This window comes from Lissotriton helveticus, chromosome 6, assembly GCF_964261635.1.
Source record: "Lissotriton helveticus chromosome 6, aLisHel1.1, whole genome shotgun sequence".
In the NCBI taxonomy this organism is placed as follows: Eukaryota; Metazoa; Chordata; class Amphibia; order Caudata; family Salamandridae; genus Lissotriton; species Lissotriton helveticus.
In genome coordinates, this window is record NC_136067.1 from 1,698,786,936 (window position 1) to 1,698,809,536 (window position 22,601).

The window sequence follows — 22,601 nt, forward strand, 5'->3', positions numbered from 1 at the left end:
GACAATGCTTTGCATTAATTTTTTGTCTTTAATTTGCAATTGGTATATAAACATTGTTTGCACAAAGGACTTCACACGATACCCCCCGATTGACGAAACCTGTTTGAGGGTACCCATATTCAAATGTACTTTTTAGGACTAACACTCTAACCATGGTTTACAATGTGACCAAAAATCGAATGTGGGCAAACCATTCCATCAACTGATACCCCCAATTTTGTAAATACTTGTAATGTGCTCTGTTTGGTACTGTTCCATCTACATGTGCCTCATCATCAATGATTTTTAACCTGGTTTTAACTGAACCACACAATATCGTTTTTATGCATAGCACCTCGATCTGCCTGTGGAGGGATTCGCTGCTCCTTGGTACTTAATATTGGTAATATACAATCAAAGTAACTTAGAGGTCTTTCTCTTTTTCACACAGACCTTATCCCCTCCTGTACTCCCCACCCCACTACAGCAGGTGTATAAACCCGTAAGCTATCTTACTGGGATCATCATAATCAGTGAACAATAGGTAAACAATAGGTAACTCATAGCTCACTACAGGCGCTAAACCCTCTTGAACTAAGTCATGCTGATGGAACGTTGCAACCTTTAGCTTAACACGTGTTGTACCATATGTTCAACTCACCAACATGCTGCAAGCTTTACTTGCCTCTTTTTTAAAAGAAACAAACATAATACAATGCTAGGGTAGGTTTAAGTAAGTTCGCCAACCCCATCCGTGATCTATTGAGGCGCTTGCTGAGTTGCCCCCTCCAGGATTTTAAGATGCGAACCTGCAGGTGAAACAGACCTACTTTGCAGTCTCGTCACAAGTATTACATAAAATGCCCGAGTGTCTCAGTACAGAAATTCCAAGAATACACTGCCCATCAGAACGGGAAGTTTTGTGAGCGAGCTCTCTGTGGGTGTGTCCGTTGTGGGATACCAATGCGTTCAGCAAATAGTGAGGAAGTTGCACTGTAAAAGCTCCGTGGAGGTCTCAGCAGCGGTACAACGCATCACAAAAGCTCATTTCAGTACAACTCTGAATGCTTTGAAGCTTTTGCGTCAACAGTGTTTTTCGAAGCAATGACACCGAGCAGTGCCTAGTGTATGCATAAAAAAATCAAACAATAGCTAACACCGAGCAGACCATCGTTCTGCCTGCTGGTGAAAGCATGTTGTGCCTGCAGTAGGAGAAACTCAAAAAAGAAAATAGTGCTTACAGACTGAAAAGACGTACCGTGTAACAACCGAACAAATAAATGTAGATCCTCATCAAAAATGGAAGATTCTTCTATATCATGTAGTCCTATATCTGTTTCATACAAGACAACAATAGCGTGGTACATGCTAATATATTGGTAATACTTCTGTTTTTAGTGCCTGTGTCAACAAATTGGTCCACTGTCCAGTCTTTACAATAACACATGCCCTTGCTCGTCGTCCTGTGTTTCTGTGAATTTCTATTCATGCAAAGATGCCAGAACCTGTTTCCCACGCGGCACGCCTCTGCAGGCACCCGGCATGCGTGTGCGCTTCTCTGCGCCCTGCGTGGCACGCAGGAGTCGACGAGCTGGCATGAAAACAAACACCAGAGCACAGCCCGAGTTCCGGCCTACCTCTGTTTCGATGCCCATCGGCTCACCTCCACTCGTGCATGCCATTCTTCCAGCCAGATAACAGGATGCCAGCATTTCTGCTCGGGTTTGCCACCCAGGTGACCTTTGGTCGCTGCGGTGTGACCAGAACTGGAACCGGCTTGTATGGGCGTCACTTGGTATGAGAAGGGAAGCTTCTCACAATTCTCAAAGACACCTACGCCGCTGGAAGAGCCTTTCATTTTCTCTGCTGAAAAGTGGGTGTTGTGTGAGCATGCGCGCGGCTGACGTCAGCGGCGCGGCCGCCTGGGCTTGGAGGCTGCTGGAGCGCGAGACGGGCGCTTGGGCAAAGAGTTGGTGGCGGAGCAAGGAGTTGTGCAGGGGGCACGCGGGCAGCCGAGAGGGAGCCGGAACCTCAAGAAGACGCGCGGGTGGAACGACGGGCCGCAGTGGCGCCTCCCATGTCGCGGGCGCGAGCTGCAATACTCGGGACTGGACTTGCGAGATATACACAGGTAAGGAGAGCTGCAACAGATCTGGGTGCTGTGGGGCGGTGGGGTGGGTGAGCCCTTCTCAATTGTGCTAGTGTGCTGTGCTAGCGGAAGGGAGCACTTCGGGGCGCATCTGTGTGTGCCTGTCTGTTTACGTCCATATCCATTGTGTGTGTGTGTGTGTGAAGAGCCTGCCGGAATCGGAACGCGTGTTCACGCGCGCGACCTGATCCGATTCCGGCAGGCTGCGTGCGCGTGCCAGTCTCTTGTCTCCAAGTCCTGCTACTCCTTGAAAGCTGAAACGATCGCAATAGGCTCGCTTTGCGACAGCAGGCGCTAGACCTAAAAATGAACAAAATTGCAAATACGTCTTTAATATAACTGACTTCAGCTCTAAAATATTTTGTGGACCTCAAGTTTTTTTTACAAGTAACTTGCCAAACAATACCGAGGAGGACTAACAAATCTAGAATGTAGAACAAAAAACCTGTGTGTAATGCATCTCTGCTGCTCGACAGAGTAAAAGGGAGTACTACATTGCCGAAATGGGTAGAACCGAGGCAAACTGACATTCTCAGTTTCGACTACAAGAGAGCATCAGCTGCACTTCCATGCAAAGCTAGGAGGAGGTCAGTATATAAATTGGGGACGATGTAAAATCTAAGAGGCTTTGAAACAAGCAGGAAGTTTAAAATCTTTTTAGTAGAAGGTGCAAAATATAGGCTTTATAGCCAGAGCCTTCGCTGTGGAATGGAAAGCATTTGCAATCCGAATGTACAGGAGGGCCAACACAATCTGTGAATTCTGACTAAGGATAATTGAGTGCTTCGATTGGCTCACTAAAAAGATTAGGGTGAATAGTTTTGTAACTGGACCAATTAGTACATGTGGTAGGCACAGATGCAGCCCAACTCCTCACATGATGTACCTCCACCTTTAAATTTTGTAAAGGTTTCGGCACCACATTTAACCTGAAAAGGAGCATGCTAGACTGTTAGAGGGAGCAATCCCAATTGTGATCACAGGTATGGCAGGCTATTGGAACACAGCTAAAGTCCCAATTTACAGAGATGCAAAGAAGTAGGAGAAGGTTTAACACATTGAATGCGTCTACTGACAGGTACTAATCAATCAATCAATCAATCATAGACATTTATAGAGCGCACTACTCACCCGGAGGGTCTCAAGGCGCTTGGGGGGGGGGGGTGCTGCTACTGCTCGAACAGCCAGGTCTTGAGCTTCTTCCTGAAGGAGAGGTGGTCTTGGGTCAGGCGCAGGTCGGTCGGGAGGGAGTTCCAGGTCTTGGCGGCCAAGTAGGAGAAGGACCTTCCTCCTGTTGTCGTTCTTCGGATGCGGGGGACGGCGGCGAGGGCGTGACTGGTTGATCGGAGATGGCGTTTGGGAGCGTAGAAGTTGATGCGGTTGTTGAGGTAGCTCGGGCCTTGATCGTGTAGGGCTTTGTGTGCGTGGGTGAGGAGACGGAAGGTGATTCTCTTGTTGATGGGGAGCCAATGCAGGTCTCTCAGATGTCCGGAGATGTGGCTGTGTCGTGGGATGTCGAGGATGAGTCTGGCTGAGGTGTTCTGGATCCGCTGGAGTCTCTTCTGGAGCTTGGCGGTGGTTCCGGCGTAGAGGGCGTTGCCGTAGTCCAGTCGGTTGGTGACGAGGGCCTGGGTGACCGTCTTCCTGGTCTCGGTGGGGATCCACCGGAAGATCTTCCGTAGCATGCGCAGGATGTTGAAGCACGATGAGGAGACGGCGTTGACTTGTCTGGTCATGGAGAGGGAGGAGTCCAGGATGAAGCCCAGGTTGCGTGCGTGGTCTGTTGGTTTGGGAGCTGTGCCCAGGGCGGGGGGCCACCAGGAGTCGTCCCAGGCGGAGGGCAAGGAGCCCAGGATGAGGACTTCCGTCTTGTCCGAGTTCAGTATCAGGCGGCTGGTCGTCATCCACTCGGCTACGTCTTTCATCCCTTCGTGAAGGTTGGCTCTGGTGGCGGCGGGGTCGTTGGTCAGGGAGAGGATCAGTTGGGTGTCGTCAGCGTAGGAGATGATGTTGAGGTTGTGTTGGTGTGCGATGGCCGCGAGGGGGCTCATGTAGACGTTGAAGAGAGTGGGGCTCAGCGAGGATCCTTGATGGACGCCGCAGATGACTTCGGTGGCCTCTGACTTGTACGGTGGTAGGCGGACTCTCTGTGTTCTTCCGTCGAGGAAGGAGATGATCCATTCCAGTGCCTTCTCCTGGATTCCGACGTTGCTGAGGCGCTGCACAAGGGTGCGGTGGCAGACAGTGTCGAATGCCGCGGAGAGGTCTAGGAGGATGAGGGCCGCTGTTTCTCCGTTGTCCATCAGGGCTCGGATGTCATCGGTGGCAGCGATGAGGGCGGTCTCGGTGCTGTGGTTGGCTCGGAAGCCAGACTGTGAGGGGTCGAGGGATCCATTCGTCTCGAGGAAGGCGGCCAGCTGTTTGTTGACGGTCTTCTCGATGACTTTGGCTGGAAACGGGAGGAGCGAGATGGGGCGGTAATTCTTGAGTTCGGTGGGGTCCGCTGTTGGTTTCTTTAGTAGAGCGCTGAGTTTGGCGTGCTTCCAGCTCTCCGGGAAGGTGGCGGTGTCGAAGGAGGTGTTGATGATGTCCCGCAGGTGGGGTGCGATGACAGCGTCGGCCTTGTTGAAGACGTGGTGAGGGCAGGGGTCGGTCGGAGATCCGGAGTGGATGGAGTTCATCGTGCGGACGGTGTCTTCGGTGCTGATCGGAGTCCAGGCGCGGAGGGTGGTGGTGGGGGGCGGTGGTTCGGTCGTGGCGTGCGTCGGTTGAGTGCTGAAGCTGTTGTGTATGTCCGCGATCTTGTTGTGGAAGTAGGAGGCGAGGGAGTTGCAGAGGTCTTGCGATGGGGTGATGTTGTTGCTTCCGGCGTTGGGGTTGGAGAGCTCTTTCACGATGTTTAAGAGTTCCTTGCAGTTGTGTGCGTTGTTGTCCAGCCGGTCCTTGAATGCAGTTTTCTTGGTGGCGCGGATCAGTTGGTGGTGTTTCCGGGTGGCGAGCTTGAGGGAGGTCATGTTGTCCGGTGTTGGCTCCCTTCTCCAGGCTTTCTCGAGGGCTCGGCAGTTCTTCTTGGAGCTCGTGAGTTCGCCGGTGAACCATGGGGCCTTCTTGCTGCCGGGTCTGCTGGGCGGGGTCCTCAGTGGGGCGAGTTCGTCCGCGCAGTTGCTGATCCACTTCGTGAGGTTGTCGGCGGCCCGGCTGGGGTTCGCTGAGCTGGTGGGAGGGTGCTGGCTCAGGGAAGCGGCGAGCTGGTCGGCTGTGATCTTGTTCCAGCTTCTTCGAGCAATCTGTTGCTGGTGGTGGTGGATCGTCGTTCTTCTGAAGGTGAAGTGGACGCAGCTGTGGTCCGTCCAGTGGAGTCCAGTGGCGTGGCTGAAGGCGATGTCTTTGCTGGATGAGAAGACGGCGTCGAGTGTGTGTCCGGCGAGGTGGGTGGGGGTGGACACCAGCTGCTTGAGTCCGAGGTTGGCGAGGTTGTCGAGCAGGGTGGTGGTGTTGCGGTCGTTGTTGTTCTCCAGGAGGAAGTTGATGTCCCCCAGGAGGATGTAGTCAGCGGAGGGGAGGGCATGGGGGCTGACGAAGTCGGCGATGTCCTCGCTGAATTGTGTGCGTGGTCCCGGGGGGTCGGTAGATCAGGGTGCCTCTGAGGGTGGTCTTCGGGTCGGTGTGGATCTGGAAGTGTAGGTGTTCGGCGGTAGTCAGGGTGTCGTCGGTGTTGGTCGTGATGTGGATGGTGTCACTGTGGATGATGGCGATGCCTCCTCCAGTCTGGTTGACGCGATCTCTCCGGGTGATCTTGTATCCCTCTGGGATGGCGATGGCGATGTCGGGCGCTGAGGAGTCGTTCATCCAGGTTTCCGTGAGGAAGGCGACGTCAGGGGCTGTGGTGTCGAGGAGGTTCCAGAGTTCGATGGCGTGTCTGTGGACGGAGCGGGTGTTGAGCAGGATGCACTTGAGGTGGTTGCTGCTGGTGTTCGGCTTGGCGGGTGCTGGTGCGGGGCAGGTCCGGATGCAGGTGAACTTGCAGGCGTGGCAGCTGAAGGGTCCGTGGGTGCGTCTCGGGGTGGCTCGGTAGCATCCCGGGACTCGGCCGGCGTTGAGGGTGGCGGCGGTGTACGTCCGGCGGGTGGGCTGGGGTCCTCGGGGGCCAGGGGTTCGAGCGCTGGGCGCGGTCCAGGCGCGGACGGGCGCAGACGGGCTTACCTTTGGCGCGCCCGCTGCGCGTGCACGCGCAGCGTGCGCGCTGCGCGTTGGCCACTCTGCCATATGAGGAGAGTGGGGGGGCGGAGCGAGGGAGGGGCCGCTGGGAGGGGGAGCGGGGTGGCGAATGGGGATGGCGAGCGAGGGAAGGGGGCGGGCCCGCAGGGGGGCAGCGGCGAGGGGGTGGCGAGAAACGCGGCCGGGGCTGGTCGAGGAGGGGGGAGCACTGGGGGCTAGGGAGAACGGCGGGGAAAGAAAGCAAAACGGCGGCGAGGCAAGCAGGTGGCAGGGGGCACAGGAGCTCCGCGGACCAAGCGGATCCGGCGGTCAGGCCCAGCCAAGGGCACAGCTGGTGGCAGGAAGCACTGGAGATCCGTGGAAGCGGATCTGGCAGAGATGCGCAGGGCACAGGGCACAGCTCAGGGCAGAGGCGGCACCAGGGGCCGGGCTCACTCACAGGGAGTGTGCTCGGGGGGTGACCTGCCCGGAGGGACAGTGGTCACTGCACCTCACTGGCCACAGAGGCCTCTAAGTAGTCTCGTGGGAGGGAGGGGCCGCTGGGAGGGGGAGCGGGGTGGCGAATGGGGATGGCGAGCGAGGGAAGGGGGCGGGGCCGCAGGGGGGCAGCGGCGAGGGGGTGGCGGGAAACGCGGCCGGGGTTGGTCGAGGAGGGGGGAGCACTGGGGGCTAGGGAGAACGGCGGGGAAAGAAAGCAAAACGGCGGCGAGGCAAGCAGGTGGCAGGGGGCACAGGAGCTCCGCGGACCAAGCAGATCCGGCGGTCAGGCCCAGCCAAGGGCACAGCTGGTGGCAGGAAGCACTGGAGATCCGTGGAAGCGGATCTGGCAGAGATGCGCAGGGCACAGGGCACAGCTCAGGGCAGAGGCGGCACCAGGGGCCGGGCTCACTCACGGGGAGTGTGCTCGGGGGGTGACCTGCCCGGAGGGCCTCATTACGATGCTGGTTGGATCCGCTTCCGCAGTTCTGTTGGAGGAGGTCGGACCGCCATGGTAACATCTGAAGCGGTCGCTCGGACTGCTGTATTACAATGCATTCCTAAACATAGAATTCCGACTGCAGAGGTCACACCAACTCCACCAGGAAATTTCAACTGCAGGGGTGTTGGAAAGGATCAACGGAGCCAGTCTGAGAAGGGACCACCTTACGAACCGCCCACCCTATTACGATGTGCCTTTCAGATGAACCGACCGTGGCGGTCCAATCACCTCATCTAGGCTGGTGGAAAGGGAGGGATAGAAGGCCGAAAGTAACCTGTGCACAGCTTCTCACGTCTCGTGCCAACATGGAGCCTATCGCACACATCCTGCCGCTGCTGTACCTGCTCGATGACACCCACAATCAACACCGTCATGGATGAAAACACAGGAAAGTGTCACACATATCCGTGTTGAGTGATCAGCAAATCGATACACTGCCATGGAAAAGCAGGGGCGTAGCTTGCTCAGTATGAGGGGGGGTGTGAGCAACAAGTTTTCAAGTCATCACACTGGTACATCCTGCCAATACATATTTCATGAGAAGCAGGACATGAGGGGGCCTGAAGGGAAAGTGGAAAGAGCGAGTCGTGAGAGTTGTGTAACAGGGCTTGAAGTGGTATGGGGTCTGCCCATGGTTAGCAGCAGCAGGTCGAAAAAGCAGATACAGAGACGGGTCCCATTGGACCCTCCATATTTGCCCTCACCCTCAGGGTGTGTAATAATTAAAATCTGCAGCAGTACCACCTTCCACTGCTGCAGATGTAACTGCAAAGAGACTCGTAATACTCCATTCCTAGTGTTGTCAGGTCAGAACTGACGCATTATCATAATATCATGCAATGAAGACACACACAGTTGTTGTTCCAATAACTAATGCAACTAATAACCCTTGACAAATCCAATAGTCCTGGCTTCTTGAAGATGCACGGTACCTCATTGTATCAGATAACTTGATGTTGTGCACTGACAGAAGTAGGAATATATTGTATGTGTGGGACAATATTACAATCACAGATGTACATCTTACATGCTTGTAAATCACTCCCTCATGTACATCAGCCATGCCCCTGTGAGAGACACCCCCTCCCCCCAAGTACAATCATCCCACTCAAAGTCCTCTTGTGGAGAAGATGAAAAACACAATGAAACATAATATTTACAACACTGTACAAGTCCACCACAACATAAAAGACAGAGAGAGTGTGTATGTGTCAGTGTGGGCATGTCAAACATCCCTGGTGAATATCTACAGACACGCTTCACATTACGTGACTGAAAGCACTCCTAGCCAACTTAGTCCTACACAATACATAAATCATAGTGTTGTGACACTACATAACCCCCCCAAGCCACAACACCGTGGATAAGGCTAGAGGCGTTGTATCCCTGGTCCAAACATATTTTGTGGGTCCTTGTATGTAACATCACCGAATGTATGTTTCCATCACATCTGAATGATTCCCCCTATGTCCAGGTCAGTGACAATGTACAGGCACACTCTCACAAACTCTTCATGTGCGGGCATCTCACAATGTGGTGTAATGAACTGTACTATAAACAGTGTCACAAAACATTACCACCTCATGAATAACATAGCTCATTATCTGTGAAACCCTCAAATTGCTCATAAGCTAGGTCCTGTTGTGACATCGAACATACATCAGTATGGATGTCTCGGGGAAAATAAAACACAGCTCTGCTGCTAAAGCACTGTAATGGGCCTTCACACATCTGCAACATGAATAAGGAAAGTCAGGTAAATAGGATTCACACAAATTACAGTCCCATACATTTAAAGGCCACAATGTAAAGACTCCCTGCAGATTTGGGTTACCCAAACAAGGGGGACTCCTGAAAGGCAACAGGCCAAGGCCACAGTCCATATTGCACCTTCTTCATTGTCTTATTGTGCACAGGACCTGTGGCATCAGGTATTTCAGGGACAACCAATATGGTCACAAAGTAGCATGAACATGTGGCTAAAGTGTAAGTCCAAGTCCTGAAAAACACGATGCAGCAACAGCAGTTGTCAAACATCAATTGAAAGTATGTGGAAAGAACACGCATGAAAAAGGGTACATGTGCATCCAAAGGTATGACCATACAACACCCCACATGTGTGGAGAAACAAATACCTACTTTCCACCCATTAAACACATATCCATCCTACATATCAGGTAGTACAAAAAAACGAGAGACATGGGCATTGGCCAAGTTAAGCTGCAATACTTACCATGGCAGATCCCACTCAATGCAACATCGGCCCCAATTAGAATTCATCCAACATATACATCCATTGAACATTGACCCTTGTACTCTGTTACACCATAACTTGTCCCACGGTCTGACCAAAGATACCACTGGAAATGGATCAGCTATTACTGTCAAACAAACACAACTGTAGTCCCACATTCCAAATTAGCCAATAACAACAAGTAGGAGGGAAACAGATTTAGTTGTTTTTTGTTTTGCCGTAGAAGATCTGCGGTGGGGTGGAGAAGAGAACTGGTGATACAGAGGAAGGACCTCATTCACCAGGGTCTCCAGCTCATCTGAAGTGAAGATAGGGGCCCTGCTCACTGTAAATCAAGCCATGCCAGCTCCCAGAGATGGCAAAGAGCAGCTGAGGATGAGAAGGTGTTGTAAGCAGCAATGTCTGGAGGAAAGTGAACAGATTTCCGAACTGCAACCAACACGCACGCCACATAGGTGGTCTTCTGTGTAGACGGCCATAAGCATTGGACCACGGCGGTCACATTTTTCACTGTTTGCCTGTGGCTGTGACTGCTGTGGGGGAAGCCGCTTACAGCATGGTTTGAATAAGATGGCGACTCTTCATGTCCCATTAGCGATGTCAGGCCTCAACAAAGGTGGTTTTCTATGTAGACAGATACAGCTCTTGGACCGCGGCTGTCACAATATCCGTTAGCCTATGGCTGCGGCCCCTGAGAAGGAAGCTGCCTACTGCCTGGTTTAAATCAGGCAACGGTCGATAATTCAACATGTCCCATTGGCAAGGTCAGGCACCCACCATGTCAGAGTTGAAAACCACATAGAAAATTATCTTCTAAGTGAATCTCCACCAGTACAAATATGTAGGAACATGTCACCTGATGTACGACACCATTCTTTAGTCTATATCAATGCTCAAACGTCAGTTTTGTACATACTGTGCATGAACACAGGATTACCGCGGTGCACTGTATACCGGCGGTGACAGTAGTTATGTGTGCAATGCAGACTCCACAGCATGAAGATGTCCACCATACAATTGAAGTTTACATGATGTGCACAGTGTTGTTACAGACACATGTGGAGTCCAGATTGGCAAAGACAGGTGGAACTTGCAGTAATGGCAATTGATCCAATTCATCCTAGTGACTCCTGTATTTAATTGGAAAGTCAATGTATTTATTTAGGCTGCCTAACACCTGGAATGGCATCTCCTACATCAGTGGTCAATGTAGAGAATGTATAATTCAGAGGATTTTCAGGCATCCCTTCCACTATTCTCATCCAAGAAATTGCTATGTATGCTATTGTATATCAAACAATTATGATGTGAATTGCTGTGTTTGGCTAACATATGCTGGTATGTGTGGTCACATGACTTTTGGGTGTGTCTTGGTAAATGTTAGAGTGGGCACTGTGACCAACATCCATATGTCTGTACACTCAACACATAGGTACCCTATCAGAGGGAGGAGAGAACAGCCTCCAGTGTACTGCCCATTTCCAGACCTTCAAACTATGGAGGAAAAAGACGTCATCAGGAAGTTTAATCTCAATAGGAAGACAATGCAAGATTTATGTGACGAGTTAGAGCCTCACTTATGTCCTCGAAGAAACTATCCCATATCTCTAACACCAATGGAGAAACACTTGGCCACTGCATTTACTGGCCACAAATTACTTTCAGTACACTGTGGCTATATCTGGTGGAATGTCGCAACCTATGTGTAGTGGTGTACACAATTTTGTTCAGGCATCTTATCACAAGGCAGTATGATTTTACATATATATGGACCTTGAGGACAAAAAAGGTTCTTTTTCTGCTGTATCCAATTTAGTACCCAATGGCTATATTGATCCCAATATACCATAAACTCCAAAAGGAGAGTTTAACAAAAAGAAATGCACAGCAACACTCTCCAGTTAGTCAACATAATCGTTAACACAATAGATTACCCAAACATCAGTCATTGGGAAAGGGCGGAGTTAATAGTCATAAGCGATCTAGACACCCCTTATAGGAAATAATGCATCTCATCGTCGGTATTATGCCCCATTTCTATACATCTCAACCGACTTATCCACATTGCCTCTCTTTTGCGGAGGGTAAGCTCTCTGTTTCCACCACGGGGATGTGGCGGAATATGGTCAATGCCATGAAACCAGATTTTATTGTCACTTGTATGGTTTCCCCACATATGGTAGGTCATTGGATATTTTAAATCATATTTCTTGAGTGCTCGAACATGTTCCTGTATCCTCAATTTAAGTGATCGAACTGTACTGTCCACATATATTTTATTACAGCCACAACCTATTATATAAACCCCATAGTTAGTATTGCAATTTATAAAGTGTCTTATTTCATGTTCGGGCAATGTATTATATATTGTATCTTTTCCTTATATCTTCATTGATTATTACGGGTGTATAAAACAGGGATACACTTTTAAAATTGCGTACGAGATTGAGAGCGATGAATTATAAAAATTTGCATATGTGGGGCTAATGTGGATATAATCATTTTCTATATAGGTTAAGGACCTTCTTTGTGGAATTGTTGGATTTGGATTATCATATCACTCAAATATATTATTGGATTATAAGGAATACGTACTCAGAGGACGTTATATATAACTCAAGGTAGGCTCTCTAAATATATATATATATATATATATATATATACATACACTCTTCTGCTGTGGAGGTTGTTTAGGTGTTGGCTCAAACTGATTATACAAACATTTGGTGCTGTTCAAGTGTGCTTTCTGGTCTTCCCTTACTTTGTGTATACATTGGTTTGTGTACGCATATCAATAGACCCATTTGCTTATTGTTTCTTTTCAGCTCCCTTAGTGAACCACACGGGTGAGAATGTGCCCAGTGGTATACATCAAGAACATTTAGAAGACCCGCCTGATTTTTTGTATAAACGCATATATCAGCTAATTATCGAGATATGATGAATATAGTGAAATAAGAATGGTATGTTTCTTTTCTATTCCTAGCCATAAATGTGTTTTGAGTTTATGGTATAATATAAGATATTTTAGATGTATGGTCAGTACATATTTGTGAGATTCATGTCAGTGATACAGGACATATATTTCTGAGATTAATGTCAGTGATATAGGACATATGAGTCTGGACTAATGGTGGCTGCATATTGGTAGAAGAGTGATTTGTTAGGAGGTTATGGCCCTCAAAAAAGCCAGAGCAAAATGGACAATGGTGTTTTAATGTATTTTTATATAAATGTATATATATATATTTTGGTTTATATGTCTTCATGTACTGTTTGTACATTTGTGTTATATATTGTTTTTATGTATGTTTTAATTACAGCCCTGAAGAAGTTCTGTTTGAACAAGCATCCAGACTCTGCACTTCAATAAGGACTTTAAGAGATATGATCTAATTGAATTTACCTTGCAAGTGGTGCTGCACCAAGCTTTGGGACAGTTGTATTTTACTCCGTCATAGGTGTGGTGTTCTTGAACAGGGGGCATTTTTTGGAGTTGGCACACAGAGCGTATTTCTTATTACTGTTGGGTCTGAATATATTTGGAGATTGGTGCTGTTTCAGGCTTGCCAGGTCCACTGTTCGTTTTTTTGGCATTTACAAGTCCATAGTTGTTGACACCGCTGCGAAATCCAACATCACCAGCGGGAGCCCGGTTCAGTAAGGCCCATGGAAGAATACGGCGACTAGTGGAGCAGGCTTTGGGGCTCCTGAAGGCCAGATTCAGCATCTGGACAGGACTGGGGGAGCCATCCTCTATTCACCCAGTAAGGTGTGTCCGATCACCGTAGCCTGCTGCATGCTCCACAACCTGCCACTGCAACATACTATCCCTCTTATCGCAGAGGATGGAGGCCAGCAGGAGCCACAGAGTGAGGATCCTGAAATGCCAAATGATGATGATAGCAGTGAAGAGGAAGGATTTGATATGCGTCATGAATTCACCAACAACTTGTCATGATTTTAAGTATGCTGTGAGATGTCATGACTTAGACTGTTACAGTGACTGTTGTATGACTTCCTAGTTAATCTCTTTGTATTGGTCTGTTGACATCTTCATTTGGACATTTCAGAGTTGTGACATCAGCAGGTATATGATCATGTTTTTAAATACAAAGTGGACATGGATTGCTCCTGGGCATGTCTGGATCAGCCTTTGGGTGTACTACTTCAGTACTAAGCCAGCTTGCACAGAGATAGGATGGAACTTTCGCAGACTCCATTGGACTTGTTCCCTGTTGTGTGGTGGTCCTATTGTAATATGTGTACCATCATGTTCTCAATGTGGTTGTTGGGCAAAATGAGGCAAGTCTCCCTTCACATTGGCTAAGTCCGTAATGTGTATAAACTGGATTTAGCTGTTGATGTGTCTCATCATTGTATGCAACAGTGCTTATGGCACAACACTGACATATATTTGTTCCAGCTGCAGCAAGACTGGATTGGAAAGAAACTGCGATCAGAAACTGTTGTACTGCCATGCTTTGGTCTCTTTTGTTCAATAATGTAGGATGCCTTTTGTGAGGTTGTTTATGTGGCTCCAGGTGATTCCATGAACAAATTGTCATTTAATGATTCTAGTTGGCTTTGTCTGATGTATCCCCTCCGACCATGTTGTTGAGGTCTGCACATGACATTAGTGGTACCTAACACAGATGATTTCACTGATGTATTATTTAGCTCCGTATTTGACATTATACATGCCCACGGTTTGAGCTATGGAGTAAAGATGTCATGAAACTTTCCAAGTGTATGTCTGTGTTGGGTGACATGGTTATGATATTCATGTGCACATTGTTGACATTCCACATGGTCATGCTTACACCAGTAGCTTCTACTTACATTTGGTAATACACAGGGGAAAAACTTCATAACTTGCTAGATGTGAATGATACTACATGAGCTAATGATTTTGTGCCAAGTTAATTTATTGCAGTGCAGCAGTGCACAATATGAAAAAATAAAATAAACAATATACAGATAAATAGTGACAACACAGAAGTGTAGTAGTCAGTGTTGGTGGATGAAACCATTGTTGGAGGAGCCACACTGTCTGAAGTTCAAAGACCAACATACTCCTCCCATCATAAAGGGAAAAGTGTACAGGAATAGTCAACAAAGTAAATGTGTTGCACACACAGGAAGGCATTATGTCCGACATTTCTTCCTAGTGGCGGTGATGGGTGCCTGGTCATCCGATACTCCTGTATATTTTCTTGGATGCCGCGGGCCACAGGGTGGGGGGAACAGGGTCCACTGCGGCAGGGTCAGGGAATCATCCGCTGACAGGACCTCCCTTCCTGTGGCTGCCGCAGATGTAGAAAGGCCAGATGTAGATGGACCATAGGAAGGGGTGGGTGGCGGGAGAAAAGTCCTGAAGAGTGTAGAGTTAATGTCCCTCTGCACCCCTGTAAGCAGGGCCTTATTCATTTCAATTATGGAGACCAGGGAAGGTTCAGGACGAGAAGGCAGACATGTGCCACACCTGAGGATTGCGTGTAAGGTGCTCAGTCCATTTGACCTGAGGATACATGGTGACATGGCTGACAAGTGGGTAAGGACAAACAACATTGGTGCCCCCTGTTAAGTGTTCAAGCGACAGGGCCTCATTGTAGTTGTAATCATTTCATTCTCTCATACCCTACACTTGACCAATGGCTAACTGCCTGTGAGGGGAACCTCAGTATTCACATGGCTGACAAGTGAGTACAGACAAACAACAGTGGTGCCTCCTGTTAAGTGTTCAAGCAACAGGGCCTCATGGTAGTTGTAGTCATTTCATTCTCTCCTACCCCACACTTGACCAATGGATACCTGCCTGTGAGGTGAGCTTCAATAGTCACATGGCTGACAAGTGAGTAAGGACAAACAGTGGTGCCTCCTGTTAAGTGTTCAAGCAACATGGCCTCATGGTAGTTGTAGTAATTTCAATCTCTCCTACCCCTCACTTGCAGTTAGACCAATGGCTAACTGTATGTGAGGTGAGCCTCAGTAGTCACATGGCTGACAAGTGAGTACGGACATACAACACTGAAGGATCTTGTTTAGAGTTTAGGTATAGGGCCTCACGATAGTTGTAGTCGTTTAAATTTTGACTTTCCAACATTAGCAAAACTGCTTTATGTTACATAGCTGTTCGCAAAGTGCAGTTGTGCTGGGCCATACTATTACAAAAACAACAAGTGATGGACTGAATGTGGATCAATGTCACACACTCCCCCAGTCAAAAGATCTGGGCCCAAATCCATCGTTTTTTTGCACTCCACACCACCCTGGGTTAGACAATGGCGATATGCAAATCAGCTCTGACCCTGTTGCCCCATGGGAACAGTCCAGTCCGAACTACAAAAGCCATGTCCTTCCCAGAACGGAATCAAGCATCCGAGGACCGGACCGGTTTCGAGGTAACACCTCTCTTCAGCCCGGCTAGCTTGACTCCAAGTGGTGTGGAGTGCCTGGGACCCACGTCTGGGCATCCCCAGCGCACTTAGGGCGGCAATTGCAAAAACAACAAGTGATGGACTGAATGTGGATCAATGTCACACACTCCCCCAGTCAAAAGATCTGGGCCCAAATCCATCGTTTTTTTGCACTCCACACCACCCTGGGTTAGACAATGGCGATATGCAAATCAGCTCTGACCCTGTTGCCCCATGGGAACAGTCCAGTCCGAACTACAAAAGCCATGTCCTTCCCAGAACGGAATCAAGCATCCGAGGACCGGACCGGTTTCGAGGTAACACCTCTCTTCAGCCCGGCTAGCTTGACTCCAAGTGGTGTGGAGTGCCTGGGACCCACGTCTGGGCATCCCCAGCGCACTTAGGGCGGCAATTGCAAAAACAACAAGTGATGGACTGAATGTGGATCAATGTCACACACTCCCCCAGTCAAAAGATCTGGGCCCAAATCCATCGTTTTTTTGCACTCCACACCACCCTGGGTTAGACAATGGCGATATGCAAATCAGCTCTGACCCTGTTGCCCCATGGGAACAGTCCAGTCCGAACTACAAAAGCCATGTCCTTCCCAGAACGGAATCAAGCATCCGAGGACCGGACCGGTTTCGAGGTAACACCTCTCTTCAGCCCGGCTAGCTTGACTCCAAGTGGTGTGGAGTGCCTGGGACCCACGTCTGGGCATCCCCAGCGCACTTAGGGCGGCAATTGCAAAAACAACAAGTGATGGACTGAATGTGGATCAATGTCACACACTCCCCCAGTCAAAAGATCTGGGCCCAAATCCATCGTTTTTTTGCACTCCACACCACCCTGGGTTAGACAATGGCGATATGCAAATCAGCTCTGACCCTGTTGCCCCATGGGAACAGTCCAGTCCGAACTACAAAAGCCATGTCCTTCCCAGAACGGAATCAAGCATCCGAGGACCGGACCGGTTTCGAGGTAACACCTCTCTTCAGCCCGGCTAGCTTGACTCCAAGTGGTGTGTAGTCACATGGCTGACAAGTGAGTAAGGACAAACAGTGGTGCCTCCTGTTAAGTGTTCAAGCAACATGGCCTCATGGTAGTTGTAGTAATTTCAATCTCTCCTACCCCTCACTTGCAGTTAGACCAATGGCTAACTGTATGTGAGGTGAGCCTCAGTAGTCACATGGCTGACAAGTGAGTACGGACATACAACACTGAAGGATCTTGTTTAGAGTTTAGGTATAGGGCCTCACGATAGTTGTAGTCGTTTAAATTTTGACTTTCCAACATTAGCAAAACTGCTTTATGTTACATAGCTGTTCGCAAAGTGCAGTTGTGCTGGGCCATACTATTAGACATTTGCAGATATTATGCATTCTGGGATGATGATTTGATGGTAATGCACTTACAGACAGCATTACCAAATGTGGGATGTAATGGAGAATGATACAAGTGAACCTATGTGCAGGGCTACTGATTGTAACTGCCAATGACACATCTCCTTGGCTACTGCATATAGGAAAGGAGGATGAAGAACACCATAGCAAAAGCTGAGAGGTGTACAAACAGAACAATTATATGCTGTTACAGTAGGTGAGGTGTTACTTACCAGACTCCATTCACCCAGGGATTCCTGTCGAACTCTCAGAATGCAGGATGGCATGTACCTTCTCCTCCCAGTGTGTGAGATCTAATGGTGGGCCAGAAGGACAACTGCCAATCTTCTGGGCCTCCAGTTGGTACCTGAAGGCCAGGGTCTTCACCCTCGCCCTCAGGTTGTGCCACCTCTTCCTGATGTCCTTCTTTGTCCGCAGGATGGTATCCACAGCATTCACTTTTTTGACTATCGTGTCCCACATTTCATTCTTCCTAGCCATAGAGGTTCGTTTGATTTGGGCTTCAAACAATTGTGGCTTTACTTTAATAATTTCATCCACCAACACTGACAACTCAGTGTCAGAGAAATGTGGGTTTTTGGCAGGTGACATGTTAATTAAATAAAAAAGTGAGTGACAGTGAAGAAAACGGAAAATGGCTTAACAGCAAGGAAAAATGTAGAACAATGTGCAAAAGAAGTGTGGGGAAAGTGTGTTGGGATTGTGTGAAAATGGGTGCCTTATCTAACCTATATTGCTGCTCCGACATGTGCTGCAGTGGAGAGCCAAAGAATCATGATCGAGGATGGGGTGTTTTTTATAGTGTGATTTGTAGGTGTGTACAATTTGGCACTTGGCCATCAGCTATGTTTGATTTTTTATGTATCCAATGTGCACTGTTGTGCTGCTTGGCTTTAGCAATAGCACGGCGGTCTGGCACCGTCGTGTAACAGCCGACAAGGGACTGCCAGTAAAATTGTTTAATCGTAATCTGCTCGGAGATGGTACCACAGTCCTGACGACTGAAATCCTGTAAGACTGGCTCCACATAGATCTTTCAGAGATCACCCTAACTTCCTGGAAAGACAAAGACTAATTCTGAGGAGTCTCCAAGAATAAGGCCATGCTTCTCCTCCAGAAATTATGCATCTAACCCAATGCTGTCCTTAAAGTAAAAAGAAGTTCATAAGGCAGGACAAACCGAAAAGTATGAAAGGCCATATTAACATTGCTGGGAAGGAGGCAAGTTTAGTTCACGCTAAAACTGCTGGCCCTTACCCTTGTTGACATATCAATGGCTGGACAAATGTGTGGGTCCATCAATTTATTGCTTGGAGGCTGTAAGAAAAAGTTGACACTTTTTGTTAGCCACATTGTCTCTCCAGGGTGTAAAAAGGGTCACCATGAGAAGCTCTCTGGAAAGTATTGGTTGCCGGCACCAGGAGTAAAAAGCTCCACAGCATGAAAACCCTCCAAGGTGTTAGGTCCCAAATTTAAGACAGTTCCTGTAGGAGGACTAGCACATAGCTGGAGCCAGCAGAACTAGAGCTGACAGGATTGGGACAGAACTACCAGCACTGGAGCAGAGGTAGAAAAACTGGAGTGAAACTGGAGTTGGGAGAGCTGGAGCAGGAGCAAACATTCAGACACCATGAGCAAGCAAGCACAGTTGTAACACATCAGTGCCTCTTTATATATTGATCGAACATGAATCACCTTAGAGCTAGAGGTTGGTTTTTGAACAGAGCCAACCTGACAGAAGAGGCATGACATAAAACAGGAACAAACTGAGAAGAAGACGATAGGCCAAGTAATGGGCATATCGGAAAGGTGTTCATGTTAAGTGGCCATACTGAAATGGAACTTGTGCTTGGTGGCCACATGAGAAAAGAGGCTGAGCTGAACTCAAGCTTCTGACGTATGGGTGTGCCTGTAGCTGGTCCAGAACAAAGAACACCAAGTCCTTCGCTTTCAATGATGACACTAATATTCACAGCCACATTTAGATCTCAATCAATGTGATACCTAGGATTTGTTGTATGAATGTCCAAATATGGCATTATGTTTTGGTATTTAAAAAATGGCAACACATTCCTATCCATGCAGTTTGTAAATGAAAATTTTAAATTTCCAAAATTGGTACCTTCCTAACATTTCCAGGTAGACTTGAAACAAAAGTGTATTAAATAACTGTACATTTCTTATTTCGATTGATGGACATGGTAGCATTCCAGTTGACATGTATTTCTATGAAAATATGTCATTAGCATTACTCCAATTATCCTATAAAGTGACGTTCCCACTCTCCCACCGTGTTAAACGGTGAAAAATTGTATTCTGTTAATTTAGCCTCTGCTTTCAGCCATTTTGCCTGCCAGCCCCATTTTGTGTTTCTACAAGGACTTTCTAAGTTAGAAATTCTGTGTTCACTGAAAACTGGTCATACTGAAAAACGTTCCTGTGTCAGAGTAAGCTGCCCTGCCGTGCCAAAGAGCCTATGTGCACAGATGTTTAAACTGTTAGCCAACCAACGCCTGTAACCTCCCTTGCTTATCTATGAAAGTGACGTGCGTAGGGGTTTATCTGGATTCAACAGTTCAGCATGTAAGCATTGAGTAAAGGGTTGCGAAAGGGGTTATGTAAGAAGTTGTGTAAGAGTTATGTAAAAATGCTAAAGAGGATTATGTAAAGTGTGATGTAACCATGACAAAGGGATTTTTGTTGAAATCCTATGTACCCAAAATGTATAAAAGGCAGGTCCCAGACTGTTCTAGTTTGTTCCCTCTCAGGCACTTGTAGTGACTGTACGATGGAGCCATCTCATGAGATATAATAAACCTGTGTTTTGTTCCACTCCAGTGTTGGTCCTCATTCATTGAACCCGTAGACTAAAGGGTGAGACTGATTGGAATCTCACTTCTACAATTGACCCCGGCAATGTGGGACCCCATTGAAGGACACAGCTGGACCAGAAGGAAGTCATTTCGACAGGACAGAAACACCAAGGGGCGTCCCGCAAACTGAGACTTGCTCTTGCGGCCAAGGTAATTTCCAGCTTATCGACCTGACCTTTGTGGCGGTTGTGTTTCTCAACTGTGGCTCTTCGGTTGGCATTTTGGAGCTGATCTATTGATCTGAGGACCGGCAGGTGGGAGTCGGAGTACAGGTAGGATTGAATTGGTTGTCTTTTTGTTAGTTTTTGTTTGAAAAAGTCATTTGCAAATGCCTTTGATAGGTAATGAGAAATTTTTTTCTCATCTTTTGGTTTTGGTATAAGAGTGTCTTAAAGCTATTGTTAAGAAGTATTTGGTAAACATTCCTGTTTTGAGCACACTTCGTGCATTATGTTGTTGCTGCAGCAGGAAATATGTTTTAGAGGAAAGACAGCCAGCGCCTTTAGAAAGCACTCCGAATTATGACATGTACATTAAATATGGTATTTCTTCCATACTGTTTTGTGCATTATGGAACTGATATACAAAGGCTGATGCTAGTTTACAGTGGCCACTTCATGGTACCTTTGATTCAAATAAATTGCAATATATAGAGGAACAACTTTTTAAAAAGAAAAGTAGGCAGAGTATGTGTGATGCTTTAGGATTATGGAAAAAATATATTAAACAGAAACAAATTGAAGAGGAAAATGATAGGAAGAAAGATGAAGAGCAGACTATTGTGCAGAAGATTAAAGAGCTCCAATTAAAAATGCAAGAAGAAAGTGTAGAGAGTGATGAGAGACGATTTAAACTTCAATTGCAGAAAGCATTTGTGACTAAAGAAGAAGCAGGACTTAAGGGGTTAGAAGAGGAGGATTCAGAATTAGAAGAAATGCTTTGTAGACCAGCCCGCCTCCTTATGTGCCAAATCCCGTTGGAAATAATCCCATCCCGACAGCGCCTCCCCAGTTACCTCCAGTAGTTATAATATATATTCTCATTACCTGCTGCCTCTGCTGATACCCCTGTTCTTGATAGAAAAACTATAGCTCGTATACCCCCAACTCCTAAACAACGTCATAAATCTATTCTTACCGAAGAGGACAAAGTGGTATAATTGGTTAGGGCTTGTAAATGGGTCCGGGATGACGATATACGATTGGACAAGGTTTTTACAACTTTGACACAATATCCACAAATGACTCAGCAGTATGTTGTAGGGGAAATGGCTAATGCACTAATAGAGGACTGGAGGACTAATATGAATGAGGAAGTTCCTCGAGAATTAATTAGGATATCTAAAAGGACAAATGAGGGAGCATTGACTGCTGCTCCCTCGAAGGTAGCGGTAGAAGATATATTTACTCAGAAAAGAAAACTTAAGAGGCTCATGTCGGCCTCGACTAAAGCTTTCCCTATGTGAGAAGCAACCCCTGTGTTTCAAGCAGCCGTAGGTGACGGACAGGGTGTTAAACCGTCAGGGTTCCGGTTCCAGTGGATTTAGTCCCCTTGGAAGTGATCAGACGTATTGGCCCTTAAAACTTCTTTGTCTGACCCTAGGAAAAACCTGAGTGCATTTTATGATGAATTGTATGCTGCAGTAACTTCTAGTGTTCTGACTTTAGTTGATATTGATATGTTTTTCGGATTATTATTGCCCCCTTACTTTTGCCGTATGGTCCGCAAACAGGCCCATGCGGCCTTTGGTGGTGCTTGGGACCAATTACAAGCGGCAGATATTAATAGGAAAGGGGGGCAGAAACCACCACAGCTTATATTGGATTTACCGGGTCACATCATTACTTATTTGAAAGAGATAGTGCCACCAAAGAAAATATAATGGGTGAAATTGGTAGCCTGCAAACAAAGGAAATATGAGTCGGTCCCTGATTTTTTTTACAAGGTTTGAAACGACATTTCATGATTACAGTGGTCAAGACACAACTTCTGCTAGAAGACAACATATATTTGTAGACAAATTTGTAGCTAACTTGTTACCTGAAATTTCACAGAAATGAAAAGTAGCTGAAAGTAAGTGGGCTTCTTCTGCCCCGCCAAAGATATTGGATATGGCCCAGTATTATGAGAAAAAAGTAAATCAAGAGTAGGAGAAAAAAGAGGGTAAAAATAAGGAATTGAAAACTAAAATGTAATTGAACCAGGGTATGGGCCACAGAGAGGTAGAGGTTGTGGGGTATTTAGAGCTGACCTCCCAAGGAGGAATATTCCAGACTCTCGGGCATTTGGTCCGTTGGGACGAAATCAATGTACATTCTGTAAAAAGG

At 47.4% G+C, this 22,601-nt stretch overlaps 1 protein-coding gene and 1 long non-coding RNA gene across 5 annotated transcripts in view; one reads left to right on the top strand and one right to left on the bottom strand.

Annotated features, from left to right (window-relative positions):
• Positions 1-22,601, bottom strand: part of TASP1 (taspase 1) — a 723,830-nt gene that overhangs the window by 527,439 nt on the left and 173,790 nt on the right. The window contains exon 1 of one of the 4 annotated variants that reach the window (XM_078649556.1): positions 1,643-1,856. The exons of the other annotated variants lie outside the window; for them this stretch is intronic. Within the exon in view, the coding sequence (XP_078505682.1) occupies positions 1,643-1,837 (195 nt within the window). The 5' untranslated portion in view covers positions 1,838-1,856. Of the gene's footprint in view, positions 1-1,642; positions 1,857-22,601 lie in introns of those variants that run through there. 4 annotated transcript variants of the gene reach the window in all.
• Positions 1,977-20,363, top strand: LOC144763705 (uncharacterized). The gene is made up of 3 exons (XR_013596252.1): positions 1,977-2,110; positions 12,093-12,200; positions 20,240-20,363. It is a non-coding gene; the product is annotated as an uncharacterized LOC144763705 (long non-coding RNA).